Consider the following 20,710-nt stretch of genomic DNA (forward strand, 5'->3'; position numbering starts at 1 on the left):
GGCTGGGGTTGGAGGTCTCTGAGAGAGCTCTTGAGTTCAGCAGGGCTGGGGTTGGAGGTCTCTGAGATCAGCAGGGCTGGGGTTGGAGGTCTCAGTGAATTTAGGGGGCTGGGGTTGGAGGTCTCAGTGAATTTATAGGGCTGGGATTGGAGGTCTCTGAGATCAGCAGGGCTGGGGTTGGAGGTCTCTGAGAGAGCTCTTGAGTTCAGCAGGGCTGGGGTTGGAGGTCTCTGAGATCAGCAGGGCTGGGGTTGGAGGTCTCAGTGAATTTAGGGGGCTGGGGTTGGAGGTCTCAGTGAATTTATAGGGCTGGGATTGGAGGTCTCTGAGATCAGCAGGGCTGGGGTTGGAGGTCTCAGCAAATTTAGAGGGCTAGGGTCGAGGAGGTCTCTGAGAGAGCTCCGAGATCAGCAGGGTTGGGGCCTGTGCTTCTTCTATTCACAACTTTTGTACAATGAATGTAAAAGCTCTCGCCCCTGGAGCTTTCCCCCGTTCAGCATTTCACCCAGCCTCCTGCATTTCTAACTCTTCTCCTTGTCTGACTCTTTTTAGTTTCAGCTGTGGTGTGGGAGAATGGTTTACTTTGGCTTGGCCCCTGCAAGGCACCTCCAGGATACTTAATCCTCTCCCCCATCACTCAGGATGCCACGTCTGAGGGCAGGGTACATTTTGAAAGCTTTAATCCTCCTCCTTTTTTGTTTAAATTTTGGGATTAAGGAGGTTTGTTTTTCTCTTTCACTGGTGCCTTTCAATGCCCTCTTTTATATCTATACCACGTGGGCCTGACTAAGGGGAGTCGGAGGTCTCAAAAGCCCTTCTCAAATACATAAAGCCACCCCAAAAATGGGTCTTGCCTTCATGTCGCTGTTTCTGTTAAGCAAAAGTTCAAACTGTAAAAGCCCTTGCAGTGATTCTTATTCAGAAAAAAAGTGAGTTTCCACAAAGCTCCACATTCCTTAGGCAGGACTGATCTGGGCCTGGTTTTACCCCTGTGCATTCTGGGAGGTGTAGTTCCTGTTCCTGGGGGGGGGGGGGGAAGGAGCCAGCTGGTCAGAAGCAGAGATACCAGGTGACCCAGTTCCATGCTGGAGATTTTTTGGGGGGCCAGTCCAAAGCATTGTAGGATTTGTAGTGTCTGATCCTGCCAGTCCCATAATGCACCTGCATGGGGTTGTCAAAAGCGCAGGACTGACCCCCCAAATCTCCAGCCTGTAGCTGGGTGACGATATCTTTGCAGAATCACCCTGCCGTTATCATTTGTTGAAGGCCAAGCCCCTACCAGACAGCGGCCGGCGACGCATATATCTGCAGATGCGGGCTTGCAGGGGGTGCCGTCCTGCACCTTCTCTGTGTGGCGTACATAGAAGCGGTAGCCCATGGGGCGGCAGTTCAGCTCGCACAGCTGAGATCCTTGTACTGCAAGAAAACACACACACAAAAAAAAAATGCACTTAATTAGGACATAAGACTAGTCTTACTGGGTCAGACCAATGGTCCATCAAGCCCATTCTCACGATGACCAATCCAGGTCCCTAGTACCTGACCAAACCCAAGGAATAGCAACATTCCAGAACCCCAAAGAGTAGCAGGGTTCCGGAATCCCAACAACGTTCCATGCTACCGATCCAGGGCAAGCAGTGGCTTCCCCCATGTCTTTCTCAATAACAGACTACGCTACGGACGAGAAGAAGCAGGACCACAAATACCACAGTACCCTTGGGACATAAGTTAAATCACCAGGACCCTGTAGACCCAGAACCAAATCTTGAAAAGACCCGCATAAAAGACCAATCGGTGAGGAGACGGTATGTAGTCTGAACTAGAGAATGAGACGGGGGGACGTATTTTTTCCCCATCCTGTCTCCGCAAGTTTTGTCCCTGGGTTGGGGGCAGTTTTCAATCAAGGGCTGGGTGACGTGCCAGCAGCGAAAGATAAGTCTTTCTTTTTAAAAAAAAAAATTTGATTTATTATAAATTTTGATAAGTTTTATTACGAGAAATCATATGAAGGCAAGAGACCCGACGGAGCGAGTGGTATCATGTGAGAGTGTTGGAGTTTGGGGGGGGGGGAGGCGGTCAACAGTAACATGATGGCGGATAAAAGCTGTGAAGCCGCCATTTTCTCATCCTTCTGTACTTCCTGTGCACCCTTTGCATCACTTCCTGTCTCTGCCTTGCTCATACATGCATGGGCTCTGCAGACAGGACATGATGCAAGGTGGTGGCATAGCAAGATAGGAGCCCCCCCCCCCCACCACCATGTGAAATGTTTACAATAACCATTTGAGATTCAGAGGTTTCCTATACGTGAGGCCCAACCACAGAAAGTCACACCAGTTATGAGAGAGCTTGGCGCAGTTGTCGTGTTCCTAGATAAATGTTGCAAACATTAGGAGTGTGTTTTTTTTAAACTATGACAAAGTCTGGCACGATGTTCCGTTTATAATAAAATGTTACATGGGTCATAAAATTCCTCTCCTCGAAGTGCTGAGGCACTGGCCTCTCCGCCTGTGAGAGCGGCTGGTGGGTGGGGGTGGGGGGGACATACGCTTGCAAACTTCGAGGGGCCCTTTGCCCTGGTGAATTCAAGAACATCTGGCGCCCCGCTACGCTCAAGTGTCTTCAGTCCCTTCCGAGCAGCTGATGGCTAGCAAAACTTATTACTCAGGCTGCCCAGACGTCAGATTAAAAAAAAAAAAGTTAAGTGCTGAGGTGGACGTGTTCTCATGCTTTTGGACTGATTTTACAAGCGTGTGTGTGAAGGAACGAGAGAGGGAGGGAAAGGGGAAAACAGGAGGAGAGAGGAAGGAAGGCAAAGACAAGGATGCATAGAGAGAGAGGAGAAAAAGAAGCAAAAAAAAAATTGCAGAGAAATAGAAATACGGAAAGGCAGTAGAGCATTAGAAGGAACTTTCCAGAATGCCTATACAGCATACAGTCTTTTAAAGTCCAACATAAGCAGCGTCTGATTGGTCCTTATGGACTGTTAGCATCACAATGACCTCATAGTTCACAGTCCACAAATCAAACATATCCTAATCCAGTGATTCCCAACCCTGTCCTGGAGGAACACCAGGCCAATCGGGTTTTCAGGCTAGCCCTAATGAATATGCATGAGAGAGATTTGCATATGATGGAAGTGATAGGCATGCAAATTTGCTTCATGCATATTCATTAGGGCTAGCCTGAAAACCCAATTGGCCTGGTGTTCCTCCAGGACAGGGTTGGGAACCACTGTCCTAATCCACATAGGGCAGGGGTAAGGAACTCCAGTCCTCGAGAGCTGTATTCCAGTCGAGTTTTCAGGATTTCCCCAATGAATCTGCATGAGATCTATTTGCATGCACTGCTTTCAATGCAGATTCATTGGGGAAATCCTGTAAACCTGACTGGAATACGGCTCTCGAGGACCGGAGTTCCCTACCCCTGAATAGGGTTACCATATGGCTCCAGAAAAAAAGGAGGGCGGATTGAGACATCCGTGTTTTACTTCCATTGCTTTCAGTAGACGTAAGGCCCAGCTGTCTCCTCCGTACTTCCATTGCTTTCAGTAGAAGTAAAACCCGGCTGTCTCATTCCATCCTCCTTTTCTGGAACCATATAGTCATTGACATAGTTGTCAGGAATTTGGCTGTTAGGGAAGGGGGGGGAGGCATGTGGCAGACTGTATTCACATGTGGGTTCAGAGAGGCCGCAGCGTTCGCTTAAACAGTGGCCAAGATTAAAAGCCTTGCTGGCACAGCAGAGAGAATAGAACATGTCTGTGCAGAGAGCTGGAAATCAGATTCCTAAATCTGCCCGGAGGTGAGAGAGGGGGGAACGAGGCCCACCCTCATCCTGCTCGGAGGTGAGAGAGGGGAACAGGGTGCAGTTTCTGAGTCAAAACTCACGCCCTGTACCTTACTGAGGCGGGATCAGTGTTGCAGGTCCCTGAGCTAGGGAGGGAAAACTGCAGAGGATGCGGGAAGGCCTGACAAGACACGGAGAGGGTTTCTTTTCCAGATGCTCTAAATTATCTGTGGCTACATGACTTGGTGAGAATTGTGGCTTATAAATAACACCACAGATTTGGTTCCCTCCCTCCCAGGAATCCTTTGCTTTCACCTCCCGCTTTCATTCATGGAGGGCTTCTGCTTTTTCAGAAGGCCCCCCCCTCTCCCCCCTTCCCAGTAACTACCACTCTCGCTATAAGAATGCCTTCCTATCTCTAACAAACCTTCCATTTATAGCACATAGTTCCCTGAGAGGTCAAACCTCTGATCCCAAGAGCAGCCTTCAAGAATTCCAACATAAGACAGAAACCCTACCTAGCAGAAACCAGTTAAGCGGGTTCCATTCCCCTTGCCTCGGGCACGATTTCAGCTCTGGGTGCTCACAGGCAATGAGAGAAGGGGGGAATGGTCCCCTTTTATAATCTCTGGAAGGGGTGTCCCACCCTACGAGATCCTCCCTTCTCCCATGCACCTTTCCCCCCGTAACTCTGCAACATCAGCTCTCCTTTGAAAAGTAACTTCCAGCATTCGTGGGCTGAGTAGTCCCGTGTGCCCTTCGCTCTAGTCCGACAGGGGCTTCCAGCCATCTTTTAGCTATGCTCCCAGATCACCCTTGCGCCAATATTCCCTCTAGGTCCTCCGCCTACATTGCTGCCAGCGGTAGCATTGTTTCAGTATCACATTTTCAACAGGCAGGGACAAGTAGGGTTATCAGATGTCTGGGAAACAGCTTGGGTTTTGGAAGGCCCCGAGCTCGGGGGCCGTTGTCTGGAGAGCCACTGAGCGTGTGCAAACGCGATGTGATGTCATCGCATGCATCCTTGTGACATCACTGCGTTACATTCGCGCAAGCTTGGAGGCCCTCCAGAAGCGGCCCGGACTCGGGAAAGAAGAGATGAGGCCCACGTGCCTTTTTCTTTTGCATGAACAAATCTGGTGACCCTAGGGACAGGCAAGTTCTGTGGGACTCCAGAGAGACCTGCCTGTCCCTCGAGATTGAAAACATGATATTGAAGCATCAACCCCCCCCCCTTTCTGGCAGGAGGACGGTTGTACCGAGCTCAGCTGTTGGATCAACTCCATCCCATTTCTTCCCCTTTTCATTAGGGGGCCCTGGCCTGGCTTCGATTGGGTCTATCACTCATTTCTTCTCCAGATGTTATGAAGTACTTAAATAATACCCAAAGGTCATAAAAGGATAACCATAACCCAGCCGCTGCCTCAGTCAGAGACCTTTAATATTTGTATATTTCAAACTGCATTCAATCTGGAACAGCTTCACCCACTTGCATTGCTAATTTAATACCCCTCTCTCCTCCCACCCCCCCAATACCACATATCGCCCATCAAAGTGCCCCGACCTGCTCCAGAGGGTTCATTTCATCGTCTGAGCGAGCACGTATGATGCAGGATTTAGTGGTAAATAGAAGCCACCAAATCTTTTTCACAAGCACTAGGTTTGGGGGTTTGGGATTCCTTAAGTACCACATTCAATTCTGGTCGCTGTTTTTCCAAAAAAGACATAGAGGGTTTAGAAAAGGTTCAAAGAAGAGTGACCCAAATGATAAAGGGGATGGAATTCCCCTCATACGAAGAAAGGCTGAAGAGGTTAGGGCTGGAAAAGAGAGCGCTAAGGATAGATTGAGCTGCGCAAAATCAAGAGTGGGTGTAGAACAGATAAAAGTGAATCTATTTTATTATTCTTTCAAAAAAGTACAAAGACTAGGGGGACACTCAATGATGTTACATGGAAATACCTTTAAAGCAAATAGGAAGAAATATTTTTTCACTCAAAGAATAGTTAAGCTCTGGAACTCATTGCCAGAGGATGTGATAACAGGAGTTAGTGTAGTTAGGTTTAAAAAGGTTTGGACAAGTCCCTGGAGGAAAAGTCCATAGTCTACTATTGAGACAAACATGGGGGGGAAGCCACTAGATAGGTTTAAAAAGGTTTGGACAAGTTCCTGGAGGAAAAGTCCATAGTCTGCTATTGAGACAAACATGGGGGGGGAAGCCACTATCTAGATTTAAAAAGGTTTGGACAAGTTCCTGAAGGAAAAGTCCATAGTCTGCTATGGAGACAAACATGGGGGGAAGCCACTAGATAGGTTTAAAAAGGTTTGGACAAGTCTGGAGGAAAAGTCCATAGTCTACTATTGAGACAAATATGGGGGGGAAGCCACTAGATAGGTTTAAAAAGGTTTGGACAAGTTCCTGGAGGAAAAGTCCATAGTCTGCTATTGAGACAAACATGGGGGGAAGCCACTAGATAGGTTTAAAAAGGTTTGGACAAGTCCCTGGAGGAAAAGTCCATAGTCTGCTATTGAGACATACATGGGGGGAAGCCACTGCATGCTCTGGGATCTGTGGCATGGAATGTTGCTACTATCTGGGTTTCTGACAGATACTTGTGACCTGGATTGACCACTGCTGGAAACAGGATACAGGGCTTGATGGACCATTGCTCTGACCCTGTATGGCTATTGTCTAGGACAATCGAGCCATTGTGACATCACTTATGAGGTTGGCTCTTAGGCATTGGTGGAATGAGGTACTATGACATCACAATCTCGGTTCTGGAACGTTGCTACTCTTTGGGTTTCTGCCAGGTACTTGTGACCTGGGTTGGCCACTGTTGGAAACAGGATCCTGGTCAAGTATGGTTGTTCTTATATAGTAGTTTGAAATCTCGACGCTCTGCTTGTTAAGATCTCGTTGGGGCTTCCTCAACTCACTCAGCAACTAAATCATAAAGCCAAAAGTGGAGAAAAAGAGACCTCAGTCTATTTGGCTCCCAGACTACGATATGTCTAGGCCACAGAGAGTCCATCTAGCAGAGCAGTTCATTAATCTTGGATTGTCCCCATGTAGAAGCAATTTACGCTTTAGACTTTTAAACATGGGCCTCAGTTTATCTTGAAATCTGAGATCTTGGGGGAATGAAGTTGGGGGTTTTCTCCCCCCCCTTGGAAAGGTTCTGGGACTCTGTGTTGGTTCTGGAGATGATAATAATAATAATAATAACTTCTTCTATACCGCCACAATCTTGCGACTTCTAGGTGGTTTACAATCAAGAGTGCTGGACATTCAGATCACATAGAAACATAGAAAGATGACGGCAGAAAAGGGCCACAGCCCATCAAGTCTGCCCACTCTACTGACCCACCCCATTGAGTCTAAGTGCTAGTGACCTAGTTCCTTAACTCGACCCTCGTAGGGATCCCACGTGGATGTCCCATTTATTCTTAAAACCGAGCACGCTGGTGGCCTTGATCACACGCTGAATTCCAACAGAAGGAGCCAGTTCAGTACTAACCAGCTTAAGCTGTTCTGGAAGGCTGAAACCACGTCAGAGGACTCCTCTTGCCATTCTCCGTAACACCCTGGACATTTCTTTTCACTCTGCTGGGAGTAGGGTTACCATATAGCTCCAGAAAAAAAAAAAAAAAATGGATTGGGACAGCCAGGTTTTACGTCCGCTGAAAGCAATGGAAGTGAAACCCGGATGTCTCGATAGGCCTTGTTTTTTTCTGGAGAAACAAGCTGTGTGAAAGTTCTCCGTTTTTCAAGTGAGACGGACGCTATTTTTTGAATCTTTGACGCCCACTGCATGAGTGTTTTTCTATACACTATCGTTGGTTCCCTGAGGCAGGAGCGAAACGTGCACGTCGGAACCTGCAAGCTGAAAGATAAGTTTGCTGAGTTCTTTCAAATCATTCTATGCATGTTGCTTAAGAGAACTTTTTAGCCCTCTTAGGGCTCCTTACGATTTACAAATTTAAAAGACTTGATATAACCTGCTGTTTATCCTTGCACATGCGATGATTGGGCGGTGAGGTGGTTTTTTTCTGGGGTTTTCCCCAGTCACATAAGAACATAAGAAGTAGCCCCCGCTGAGTCAGACCAGAGGTCCATCTTGCTCAGCGGTCCGCTCCCGCGGCGGCCCATCAGGCCTAGTGCCTGAACAGTGGTCCCTGATTAATTTTGTAACTTACCTCTAATCCCATCCCTATAATCTACCTTTACTCTTATCTGTACCCCTCAATCCCTTTGTCTTCCAAGTACCTATCCAAAGCTTCTTTGAACCCCTGTAGCATGCTCCTGTTTATCACATCCTCCGGTAGCGCGTTCCATGTATCCACCACCCTCTGTGTGAAAAAGAACTTCCTGGCGTTTGTTCTAAACCTCTCCCCTTTCAATTTCTCTGAGCGCCCCCTTGTACTTGTTGATCCCCTTAATTTGAAAAATCTGTTCCTGTCTATTTTTTCTATGCCCTTCATGATCTTGAAGGTTTCTATCATGTCTCCTCTAAGTCTCCGCTTTTCCAGGGAGAAAAGCCCCAGCTTCTTCAGTCTGTCAGTATATGAGAGGTCCTCCATGACCTTTATTAGCTTAGTTGCTCTTCTTTGGACTCTCTCAAGTACCTCCATGTCCTTCTTGAGGTACGGCGACCAGAATTGAACACAGTACTCCAGGTGTGGGCGTACCATAGCACGATACAGTGGCAGGATGACTTCCTTCTTTCTGGTCGTGATACCCTTCTTAATGACACCCAACATTTTGTTTGCTTTCCCCTCCATGATTCTGAGCAAAAAAATTTTTCATACCTAATTATATTATCTTTATTGTACCATTTATAAGTATCATCTAGAGTGGTTTTTTGTTGTAACATTTATCCTTATCACTCTTCCTATTGAATTATTTCAAATTTGCCCCGTTCTTCATATTTGCTTTTTCTGGAGCCATATGGTAACCCTAACTGGGAGTGATTTTTCCATGTCACTCAGCCCAGACCAGCCCAAGGTGAGGGGAGTGTGGCATAGTGGTTAGAGCTACAGTCTCAGAACTCTGAGGTTGTGGGTTCAAAACCCCTACTGCTCCCTGTGTTAGATAGATTGTGAGCCCACCAGGACAGACAGGGAAAATGCTTGAAGTACCTGTATGTAAACCGCTTTGAGTGTGGTTGCAAAACTACAAAAAGGCGGTATACAAGTCCCAATCCCTTTCCCTGATGTCATAATGCCTCATTCCACCAATAAGAGCCAACCTCATCAAAAAGGCAATATACAAGTCCCAATCACTTTCTCTGATGTCATAATGCCTGGCAGAAACCCAAAGAGTAGCAACATTCCAGAGCTGAGGTTGTGATGTCATAATGCCTCATTCCACCAATAAGAGTCAACCTCATCAGTGATGTCACAATGGCTTCATTATTCTATACTTGGCTCACTTCTGATATTGTACTGGAGGAGAGTGTGGGGCAGTGGTTAGAGCTACAGTCTCAGCACCCTGAGGTTGTGGGTTCAAATCCCACGCTGCTCCCTATGACTTTGGGCAAGTCACTTAATCCCTGGTTACATTAGACCAGTGGTTCCCAACCCTGTCCTGGAGGAACACCAGGCCAATCGGGTTTTCAGGCTAGCCCTAATGAATATGCATGAAGCAAATTTGCATGCCTATCACTTCCATCATATGCAAATCTCTCTCATGCATATTCATTAGGGCTAGCCTGAAAACCCGATTGGCCTGGTGTTCCTCCAGGACAGGGTTGGGAATCACTGCATTAGACAGATTGTGAGCCCACTGGGACAGATAGGGGAAATGTTTGAAGTACCTGTATGTAAACCACATCAAGAGTGATTGAGAAACTAGAAAAAGGTGGTGTACAAGTCCCAATCCCTACAAGGACTTGTGCTCCACATCCTGTTTTACAAAATGAATTGCAAGCTATAATTTGCATGGGAAAAACCTCAAAAGAGCTGCCGTCCAGGGTGGCGAGGGCAACGTTTCCACAATGTCCTCCGTTGGTATCGCACTTTCACACACGAGCTGTGGGTCTCATAACTGGGGAAAACTCTTGGCCACGCTGCAGATTATAACATGACAAAGGCAGCCAACCGAGAGAGCTTTTTGTGTGTGAAACATTCCTGCTCCAAGCCTGGCTCCACATTCACCTCGGGACCCTGTAAACAGATGCCAAGATCCAGGCTGGAAAGAGACAGCGGAAAAAAAAAAAAAAAGCCGCTTCACGTTTAGCCATCTCTGCAGGCCTTTTTTTTTTTTAGAAGTGGGGCTGGTGTTCACATATAAATCCACTTTAAGTCTCCAGAAACTCAAAATAATCAGGGTTACCAATAGAGGTCTGCACGGGGAACGGGGATTGTGGGAATCCCGCGGGTCCCACGGGGTTCCCGCGGGAAAACCCCCCTAACCCACGGGACTCCCACGGGGACCCCCCTCTGGCTCACGGGACTCCCACGGGGACCCCTCTCTAGCCAACGGGACTCCCACAGGGATGGAAGGCTTTGGAAGCAGGGTTTGTCCATATAATATAATGGACACCTCAGCTTTAGTAAAAGAGGGGGTTTATAAGTTAATTACCTGAACAGAAAACAAAAAAAAGAGTTCCACCAAAGAGATTCCACGAGGAAAACAGCAGCGCAAACACAAAAGAAACTGTGGAATTGATGATCCAGTCAGAAGTAATTGCTGCTTTTTGTGGGGACGGGCGGGGATGGAGGTAATTCCTTGCGGGGATGGATGGGGATGGAGAGGATCCTGACAGGGACGGGTGGGGACGGAGAGGATCCTGACGGGGACGGGTGGGGACGGAGAGGATCCTGGCGGGGACGGGTGGGGATGGAGAGGATCCTGACGGGGACGGGTGGGGACGGAGAGGATCCTGACGGGGACGGGTGGGGACGGAGAGGATCCTGATGGGGATGGGTGGGGACGGAGAGGATCCTGGTGGGGACAGAGAGGATCCTGGCGGGGACGGGTGGGGACGGAGAGGATCCTGGCGGGGACGGGCAGGGATGGGTGGGATTTCTGTCCCCGTGCAACTCTCTAGTTACCAATCGTGTACAGCACAGCTCAACGGAAAACCGAAGGGCACAGTGACCTGATCTGTATGGAAGTGTAATGCAGACTTGAGAACCTAGAGGAACGCAGCTTTACTGCCCATCTTCTCTGTTGCCAACTCGAGTACGTTCCATGCACCATACACCCGGAACAGACAGGGACTCCTTTCATTGGGCAAGTCTCTCCTATCTGAACCCATCTCCTCTACTGCCAACTCCAGCGTTCGTTCCTTCTCTCTAGTTGCACCATACACTCGGAACAAACTGCCTGAGTCAGTATGCTGAGCTTTGGCCCTGGCAGTTTTCAAATTCAGGCTAAAGGCCCTCTTTTTCAAGGTTTCTTTTAACTCCGAACCCCTTCAACTTGCTATGCCTAAGAAAACTCCCTAACCCCCTACTTCTCCTTTTGTCTGTTTGATTATATGGTAAGCTCTACTGAGCAGGGACTATCTCTTGAATATTTCAATGTACAGTGCTGCGTACTTCTAGTAGTAGGAGTAGTTTCAGCCCACAGAGAGAGATGCTTCTTGTATTCTCCTATAATCTCGTGTCCAACATTTCTGAATGTGTCTAAGGGCTCTGCATTTCAGTATAGGTCTCATAAAAAGAGAGACGCAGCATCCTGATGTCAAAAGCCCTCAGAATTGGGTCGAGATCTTGATACCCTCCTGTGAGGGGGCTGGGGAGGGCCGAATTTCTCCAGCACCACCGTCCCCGAGGGCCTTCTGGTATCCGCTAATGAGAGAGTCCTGCCAAGGCTCTGGATAGGAGACAAGGCCGCCCCCCATCCCGGAACTATTCCTGTAAAACTCCATCAGACCTCGGAGAATAGAAAAACCTAACGATGGAGACCCTAAACCAAAGCTGGCTGATACAGGTCAATTGCCCCTGTTCTGCGGTGAACATTTCGGTCAAATCCCCCCCCCCCCCCCAGGGAAAAGCTGATTTGAAAGGTCCTGTTTTCAAGAGCCACGGGCTGTCTGGAGTGTGTGACATCTCCAAAAGCACCTCCTGTTTCTGAGGTGGCTGTCCGAGATATTTCATCATGGTGATACTGATGACATATGGTCGGTTGGATCCTGGCCATGTGTATCTGTCTCCTGGAAGCATGGCTTATACTATTCAGTACACTTACAGCTGGGGACTGCACACATGTGCCAGGACAAGAAAATCCGTGGCGGGGAGGGGGGGGGAGGTGGCATGCTGCCAGGAGGCTGAATGACAAGGCAGGTGCAGCCCCCATCACCTGCTCAATGAGGAAGTGGCAATGTGCACCTGTCGGTAGCCAGCACTGAACTGGAGAACTCGCAAATCCTTCCTTGAACTCGTCTGCCCAGCACATTTTTGTCAATCAAATATGACCGGCGTCGGAGAGGATGCCGAGAGAAAAACAGCCCAAGAAACAGGAATATTTTTTTTTTCTCTCTTATACGCTCGCTTACTGCACAATGGAAGTGGAATAGGAAGCCCAGGATGTGGTTCATCAGTTAGACAGCTATCATATATCCATATATTTTTTAGGGGGGGGGGGTAACCCACAAAGTGAGCTGATCTAAGCCAGGACTAACAGAGCTGAGAAACCATGCAGTCCCACTGGTGTTACCTCACCTAGAACACTTGTGGGCAGCTCTGGACACTGGATCTATTGAGGAGAGGGTGCCAAAATTATATGGGATTTACATCAAAAGCCATACATAAACCCTACTACTACTATGAATCATAAACAGCGCTGTACAGAGTCACAAAGAAGACAGTCCCTGCTCAAAAGAGCTTACAATCTAACCAGACAAACAGGATGTTATGGATACAGTTAAGGGGGCTGGTTGGGTTGGAGGGCAGAGGGGAGTACAGGACAATCAAGCCCTTGTGACATCACTGATCAGGTTGGCTCTTATTGGTGGAATAAGGCATTATGACCTCACAAGCTCAGCTCTGCTTCCCAAAGACTGAAACAGTCCCTGCTCCAAAGAGCTTACAATCTAAACAGACAAACAGGATGTTATGGATACAGTTTAAGGGGAACGGTTAATCAACTGGTTAGGTTGGAGGGCAGAGGGGAGTACAGGACAATTGAGCCCTTGTGACATCACTGATCAGGTTGGCTCTTATTGGTGGAATGAGGCATTATGACCTCACAAGCTCAGCTCTGCTTCCCAAAGACTGAAACAGTCCCTGCTCCAAAGAGCTTACAATCTAAACAGCCAAGACAGACAAACAGGATGTCGAAGAGATGAGGGCACACAATTAATAAGTAAATAAACAAAAGGGATTCTAATTCCTGAAAGATATGAGTAACAATGTTCTAGGAAAGGAGAAAAAGATGTGTCATGCTGAGTCAGTCCAGCATCCTGTCTCTGAGCGTGATCAGTCCGGGTCACCAGTACCTGGCAAGACCCCAAGGCGTCAATCCCATGCCTGCTTGGCTGTCGCTTCCCCTCCCAGGATCTTGTCCAAACTCCTTTTGAACCTGGCTGAATTGTTCAGCTGGCTGCCAGCGGATGTGGTACGCCTGACGAAAATCCTTTCTCCCGTTTGTTTTTCTACGTGGACCTATTGGTTTCACAGTGCATTATCTAGTCTCTGCACTGTTTGAAAGGTTATATAACGGTCTCTCGTGCATCTGTCCCGCCCCACTTGATTTTGTAAACTTCCATTGCGTCCTCTCTCAGTCCGAGCTGAAGAGCCCTGTTCTCTTGATAGGGAAAGTGCTCCATCCCCTTTATCTGAACCTTTTCTACTCCTGTGTCTTTTCTGAGGGTGATCCAGAACTACACACAAAGCGTGGTCGACCACGGAGATATCTTGAAGGATCCAGGATATTCTTAGCTCTGTCATCCTCCTCCCCTAATGTTCTATTTGCCCCTTTTAGCAGCTGAAAATGTCAACGTATTGTCCCCAATGACTTCAGGAGGGCATGTATAAAAAATTTTTTTTGAGGGGGGAGTGTTGGAGTCAGGAAAACCGCTAAACCTATTTCTTCTGGGAAAGCTGGGGGATGCATGGAGCAGTCTCCCAGGGGAGATGTGAGAGGCGAAGGCAGTGTCAAACTTCAGGACAGGCGGAGACAGGAGCCTTAGTTGGGAAAGGGAAAAAGTTTGGGGGGGGTCTCTGGCACGGTACCAGGAAGTTAACCGAGTGGAGAGGTGACAAACAGCCGTCACCTGAAAGCCTTTTTTTTTTTCTTTTCACTATGACATCTGCCTTGGGCACAACCAGGGAGGCAACTGCGAACAGCCCACCTAGATTAAATCTGGGTGGGCACGCCAACGACACAGGTTCTTAAGGAAGATTTTTAAAGTGAAATGGCCGGCATTGTTCCCTTTGGAACATCAGGAAATGTTAAATTTAACATCTTGGAAAGATTCAGTGTAATTTGCACTGGAGACGGGGATGGAGGAGAAGAGAACGGCTCAAAGATACGTGCATTTGGAAATCCCCCCCCCCCTCTCCGCTACACGCGCACACAGACGTCTCTTTAACCGGGTTCGGGGGGGGGGTTCTATGGAAATCTCACGTCTTTTTAGCGGTGCTTGAAGAAGGGGTACATTTTCAATTTGACCGCTGAACCCGGGTAAATGCAGACATGGATCCTTCTCTCTCCTCACCTGAGGGCGTCTCACTGGGCTCAAACGAAGGAGAGAGTTGGGGGAGGACCTCAAAAGACCTCACAATATATCGTTCTGAGCTTTTTCTAGATGGACTTTAGAGGTGGCTGGTTCCTTACAGGTTGGTAGCCACATCCTTTCCCAGGTTTTCCTCCAGGAGTTTGAATTGTATCCAGAAACGGATGGGAAGCCAATGAAGTGGCTTTAGGAGAGGGGTAAAGTGAGTACAGTGGCTCTCCCTGCCTGATCGATATTGAAGCTTGAATGGCTAACACTGAACTCCTTATCTTTCCACCTAAACTCACTTCCTCCCCCCCCCCCCTCGCCAATCTCTATTTCTGTGGATAACACTCTCCTCCTCCCTGTCTCGCCAGCTCACAACCTCCAAAACGCCGCCGAAATCTGTCACTTCCTCCTCTATAATATTACCAAAATCCGGCCTCTCCTCTCTGAACCCACGACCAAAACTCTTATCCACGCTCTCATCACCTCACGCTCAAGACTACTTCAGCATATTTCTCTCAGGCCCTCCCGCACATCTGTCTCTCACCCCGTTAATCCGTTCAAAATGCTGCTGCACGACTCGTATTCCGTGAGAGCCGCTATTCTCACATTTCCCCCCCCCTCCTCAAGTCACTTCGTTGGCTCACCATCCGTGTCCAAATACAGTTCAAATTCCTCTTCCTAACTTACAAGTGCATGCACTCTGAAGCCCCCCCAACATCTCCTCCTATGCTCCTCCCCTCTTATCTGTACCCTTCTCCTCCGCTGCCAACTCTGGGCTCTGTCCCTTCTTTGATGCCACACTTTATGCCTGGCACGGGCTGCTTGAATCAGTACGTCATGCTCTGTCTCTAGCGGAATTCAAATCCAAGCTAGAAGCCCACTTTTTTTTTTTTAACTAATTTCAAATTAACTCTTAAATTCAAACAATTTTTATTGATGCAAATAATATCAAATCCAATCCCCAGGCACCACAAGGTACACAATGCAAACAAATATGCATCTATTAATAAAATATTTCAAGTATTCACTTGTACAGAAAGTTCGTTAGCGAAATATTACTTAAATTACCAAAAATAAATCACAATAAACTTAAGAAAATCAAGTTAACTCTTAATTCCCACTCACTGCTGTCAGATACCTTTACCCACTGTATCATTTCCTCTACCAGAATCTCCCCAGCCCTGAGATGTCCTGTCTGTCTGTCCAAACTAGATTGTAAGCTCTTCTGAGCAGGGACCGTCCGTTGTATGTAGCGCTGCGAATGCCTTTCAGCGCTATAGAAATGGTAAATAGTAGTAGTCTGGTGGAGAGACAGCGTGTTCATGAAAGCACGTCCCAAAGAGTATCCTGACCCCAGAGAAGCAAGCAAGCAAGCATAAGAATGCCCACAATAACACTGTCAAATTCATGAAAGCAGAACAGATTCAAAGCATCCTGTGATTACTGCACAGACCACCGGCCATGAGAACCAAGTCTAGTACAAAAAAAGGAGGCCTCAGACTGATCCCTCAGCCCTTCCAAGCAGCTGGTCTGGAACAACAGAGAGACAGGCTGACAGCCAGGGAAGCATGGTGCAGTCGGCACATTCTAGCGAGCGAGAAATTCCTCTGCCTTCCTAGAAAAACGAAGGCCGAGAAAGACCCCTCCTCTCCCTTAGATCCAACGTGCACGTCCTAGGCTTTCTTGAATCCAGATACGTTTTGTCTCCACCATCTCTACTGGGAAGGCCGTTCCAAGCATTTACCACCCTTTCCATGAAAGAAGTATTTTCTGAGGTTACTTCTGAATCTATCCCCCCCCCCCCCTTTCACCTTCGTTCTATGCCCCCTCGTTCCAGAGTTTCCTTTCCTAGTAACGTAGTAAATGACAGCAAATAAAGATCTGAACGATCCATGCAGTCTGCCCAACAGTTGACACATAGGCATACGACCTCTCCTCTCCCCCGTTTCCTGCAAATTGAGATCTTTAACTCTGTCCCCATACACGTTATGACGAAGACCACGCACCATTTTAGTAGCCTTCCTCTGGACCGACCCCATCCTTTTTGAAGGTGCGGCCTCCAGAATTGTACACAATCTTCTAAATGAGGTCTCACCAGAGTCTTGCACAGGGGCATCAATACCTCCTCTTCCCTACAGGTCATACCTCTCTCTGTGCCCCAAGTATCTTTCTAGCTTTTGCCGTCACTTTTTCGACCTGTTTGGCCTTCGTAAGATCATCACAAGTCCCACTCCTCTTTCATGCACAGACGTACTTTACCCTCTAAATCCTACCCTCTCCCTCGGGTTTTTGCAGCCCAAATGCATGACCCTGCCTTTTTTTTTAGCATTACATCTTAGCTGCCAAATTCCGGATCATTCCTCCAGCTTTGCTAGGTCCTTCCTCATGTTACCCGCACCATCAGGGGTGTCTACTCTATTGTGGATTTTGGCATCAACCACAAGAGGCAAATCTTACCAAAGAGCCCTTCAGCAATATCGCTTACAAAGAATGTTAAAAAGAACGGGCCCAAGAACCAAACCTTGAGGCACACCACTGGTAACATCCCTTTCCTCAGAACGATCTCCATTGACCACTTTCCATCCAGTCTATCCCTTTGGGGCCCTTAATAAGGGCACTCCATTTATTTATTAGACGGCTATGTGGAGCACTGTCAAAGGTTTTGCTAAAATCTAAATACGCCATATCTAACGCCTCTCCCTCTATCCAATTCTCTGGTCACCCAGTCAAAGAAACTGATCGGATTTGTCTGAGAAGACTTGACTTTAGTGAATCCAATGAATTTATACATAATGGCATCCCTGTGCCCATCCCCTGAGCCCTCTAGTCTCAGAGGTGACGGGCTCTGTAACCTTGTGTCCATCCCCTGAGCTGTGCATTTGCTTTTGGAACTGATTGCAATGGAGCCAAAAGGAGGTATCTGCTGAAGCTGAAGCAGAGAGCATGTCTTGCACCAAAGAGGTATGGCCTATCTTCTCAGTCTGCCCGTCCATACCAAATGCTCAGCTCTGTACCTTTTCCTTTCCTGCCAAACAGAAACGCGGCATAGACCGGTGCAGGCCGGTAAAGTGAGGTGAGAGAGGGTGTCGGTGATGTAATTGACATGATAGTTCTCCTGAGTTGGCACCCTACGCCTCCCAACCCAAGTGAGGGCCAGTCCCGCAGGAGTTAATACTGGACCCTGAGCTGCACCTCTGGCCCCTCTCCGTTCAGGAAACGAGATAGGAAGTGAGTAACCTTGGCTTCTGACTGAGTTATGCAGGAAATGGAAAACGGCCTGTAGCTTTGTCTAGTGGTTACACATCGTGAAAAAGAAAATTCCATGTCCCTCCTGTGCTTCATACCAAAAGGTCAGGGCAAACCCACCTCAGTAGGGTCCTTCTCTGCCTGAGCTGAAAGCTCCTGTGTCCATTCAATATTATCCCCCACAATAAACTGGACTTGCGCAAAATTTACATAAGTACTCAGTGTCTCGGTTTATCAGCTGGTTCCATATTCACATCAGATCCAGTCCAGGTTATACCCCACTGCATGCAGGGACTTGTAGTCTTGCTCTTAATACATTCCTTGTGGAAATCAGACCTGCAAGCCCCTGCATGCTCGGGGGGGGGGGGGGATGTCAGACTCATGGAAATCAGCTGAGGACCGGATGAAAAGCACCAAAGCCCATCCTCCTTACCTTCGGCGAAGGGTTCCCACTCGTAGAGGCGTCCCATGAACTCCTGCTTGTTAAGGGTGGCGCACTGCAACGTCCGAGCATCAGGTGTACCAGCTGGGCAAGGCTGAGAAAGAGAGAGAGAGGCAGGAGGGGGGAGAGCCAGTGAGGAAGGGCACTTTTAGACTAACCAGGAACAAGACTCAAACACCATCTTAACAGTCATATATTTGGGGGGGGGGGGGGTTTATGCAGTATGGGATGCTTTAATCAGTGTCCTGTCGGCATTCTTCAGCCCCAGTATGTATAAAGTCAGTTTACCGGTAACCTATTGGTTGTCTAGCGTTCCACAAGCCAATCAGATGAAGGTCGCATGTGATTGGTTCTTGTGGGCTTTAATTGTCAGTTCGAGCGCCATGTTGGTACCGCTAGGAAGCAGAAAGCCTTTTTAAAGTTTGTACAATGTGAAATCGCATTTTTCCTACAGGAGGGGTTCTCCCCCCCCCCTCTCCCCTTGTAGGCTGGCGATTATGTCGGGTTCTGTGGTGCTGAGGCAGTGGCAGAATGCCCCGAAACGATCGTTGACCCTTTCTCTGGTATTTCACAGTAGAACGTTTTGCGAGTAGAAAATAATTTTTTGACATAATGTTTTTCACATGGCATTTCAAAGAATTATCGAAGCAGTGCTTTCATGAAAGATTTTATATGCCTAGGAGGAGGTAGGGTCGTATGACTCGCCCGATACCGAGGCTTTTTCTTTCGTGTGCACAAATTTATTTGGTGTTTGAAGTTGACTATTTTTATGTGCAGCGTTTCTCACTTTATTTTGTGGTGGTGGTGGTGGTGTCCTCCACACCTCACATTTTTTTTGGTATTGCTGTTTACATACACAAGGCCTGGGGGGTGGAGGGGGGAGTGTCTTTGAGCCCAACAAGAAAACTTAAAGGAGGCATAGAAAGGTCTCTTAACCACTTTGCTGTACTACACTGGCTCCAGATTTACCTGACAGGGTTGATCTAGTCCCGGGTTTTACCCCCCATTGCATGTTGGGACTTGTAGTCTTTTAGGAAATCAGAACCACAAGTCCCTGCATGCAGTGGGGTAAACCCAGGGCTGGATTGATTCTGTCGGGCAAATCTGGAACTGGTTGACAGCTCTACTTGCAAAAAAATAAGAGAAACGTGGGTGGGACATGGTTAGGGGGTATCATTGTGCTCCATGTCAAAGAATAAGTAAATCTATACCTAGTTTTAATTTTCACCCAAATGCATGTAGGGAACTGAGTGGAATAACTGGGACTGCAAATCCCTGCATGCAGTGGGGGTAAAACCAGGCCCGGATTAGCCTGTTCCTCATCACTCGGAACAGGATGCTGATCTGGGGACAGGGGCACCCTCTGTTCTCGCCGACATCCCTACCTTCCCTGATAAGAGATTAGGCTGTGTCGGGTCTGCTTTAGGGCAGGAAATCCAAGACTGGTCCAGCCCACCCTCTATGACAGTGGTCTCAAACTCAAACCCTTTGCAGGGCCACATTATGGATTTGTAGGTACTTGGAGGGCCTCTGAAAAAAATAGCTCATGTCTTATTAAAGAATTGACAATTTTGCATGAGGTAAAACTCTTTATAGTTTATAAATCTTTCCTTTGTCTAAGTCTTAATAATAATATTGTAACTTGTAGCTAAAGAGACAGATGATCAAGAAACAGACTACAAGATGTTCAGAAAGGAAATAAAAATTATACTCTTCAAGAAATCCCTTCTTAAAGCTTAATACCATGATAAAGCTTAACCTCCCTCTTACCATCCCCTCCCTAACCCCAGATCCTACTTTTCCCTCTCTTGGAAACCTTCTCTGATCTAACGTTGTAACCCTTCTTCCATAACTCTTTTTGTAATCCGCTTTGAACCGAAAGGTAATGGCGGAATAGAAATCTGTAATGTAATGTAATGATTATGATAGACATACTGAGGGCCTCAAAATAGTACCTGGCGGGCCGCATGTGGCCCCCGGGCCGCGTGTTTGAGACCACTTCTCTATGACATGGGGCCTGATGGCATGTGCTTGTGCTTGTGTTTTTGAGCTCCACACCGAACACGCTCATTCCAGATTTGATTCTTGCGGCACCTGGCCTGTTTGCTCTCGGCTCCTCTAAATTCCCCGAGGGTTGACCGAATGAAAGGCGGCCATTGGCCCATTAAATCTTGGCCAGGAACACAGCTGTCCAAGCTCCGCTGAGCCAGCTCAGAAATTTAATCCCTGCTTTTCTAAACAACCTCACGAAAAAAAAGAAAAGCAAATGAATTTTGGATGCAGCTGCCAAAGCTGTTTGCCTGAAACTTGTTTAAAGAGTGGCTGGAAACGGCGGCCACCGGAGCACAAGACAGAAAAATGACTCCACAGTCTGGATCTCGCTTTCAGAACTTCTCTGGGTGGAGATGGGAAATGGTTAGATTTTTTTTTTCCCCCTCCCAGTGAGTATCGTATATGTGAAAAGAGCTGGACACCCCCCTCCCAAAAATCCTTCAATCCACTTCCACAGAAAGGCAATCGCCCTCCCAACTGCCTTGTATATCTCCACTTTCTGTTGAT

At 47.7% G+C, this 20,710-nt stretch overlaps 1 protein-coding gene across 2 annotated transcripts in view; it reads right to left on the reverse strand.

Moving 5' to 3' along the window:
- Nucleotides 1-20,710, reverse strand: part of ADAMTSL4 (ADAMTS like 4) — a 69,168-nt gene that overhangs the window by 22,597 nt on the left and 25,861 nt on the right. For both annotated transcript variants that reach the window (XM_033924079.1, XM_033924078.1), the window contains exons 7-8: nucleotides 18,143-18,245; nucleotides 1,280-1,416 (exon numbers count right to left, since the gene is read on the reverse strand). In XM_033924079.1, coding sequence (XP_033779970.1) covers nucleotides 1,280-1,416; nucleotides 18,143-18,245 — 240 coding nt within the window. The remainder of the gene's footprint in view (nucleotides 1-1,279; nucleotides 1,417-18,142; nucleotides 18,246-20,710) is intronic.

The sequence above is a fragment of the Geotrypetes seraphini genome, chromosome 16, assembly GCF_902459505.1.
Source record: "Geotrypetes seraphini chromosome 16, aGeoSer1.1, whole genome shotgun sequence".
Classification (NCBI taxonomy): domain Eukaryota; kingdom Metazoa; phylum Chordata; class Amphibia; order Gymnophiona; family Dermophiidae; genus Geotrypetes; species Geotrypetes seraphini.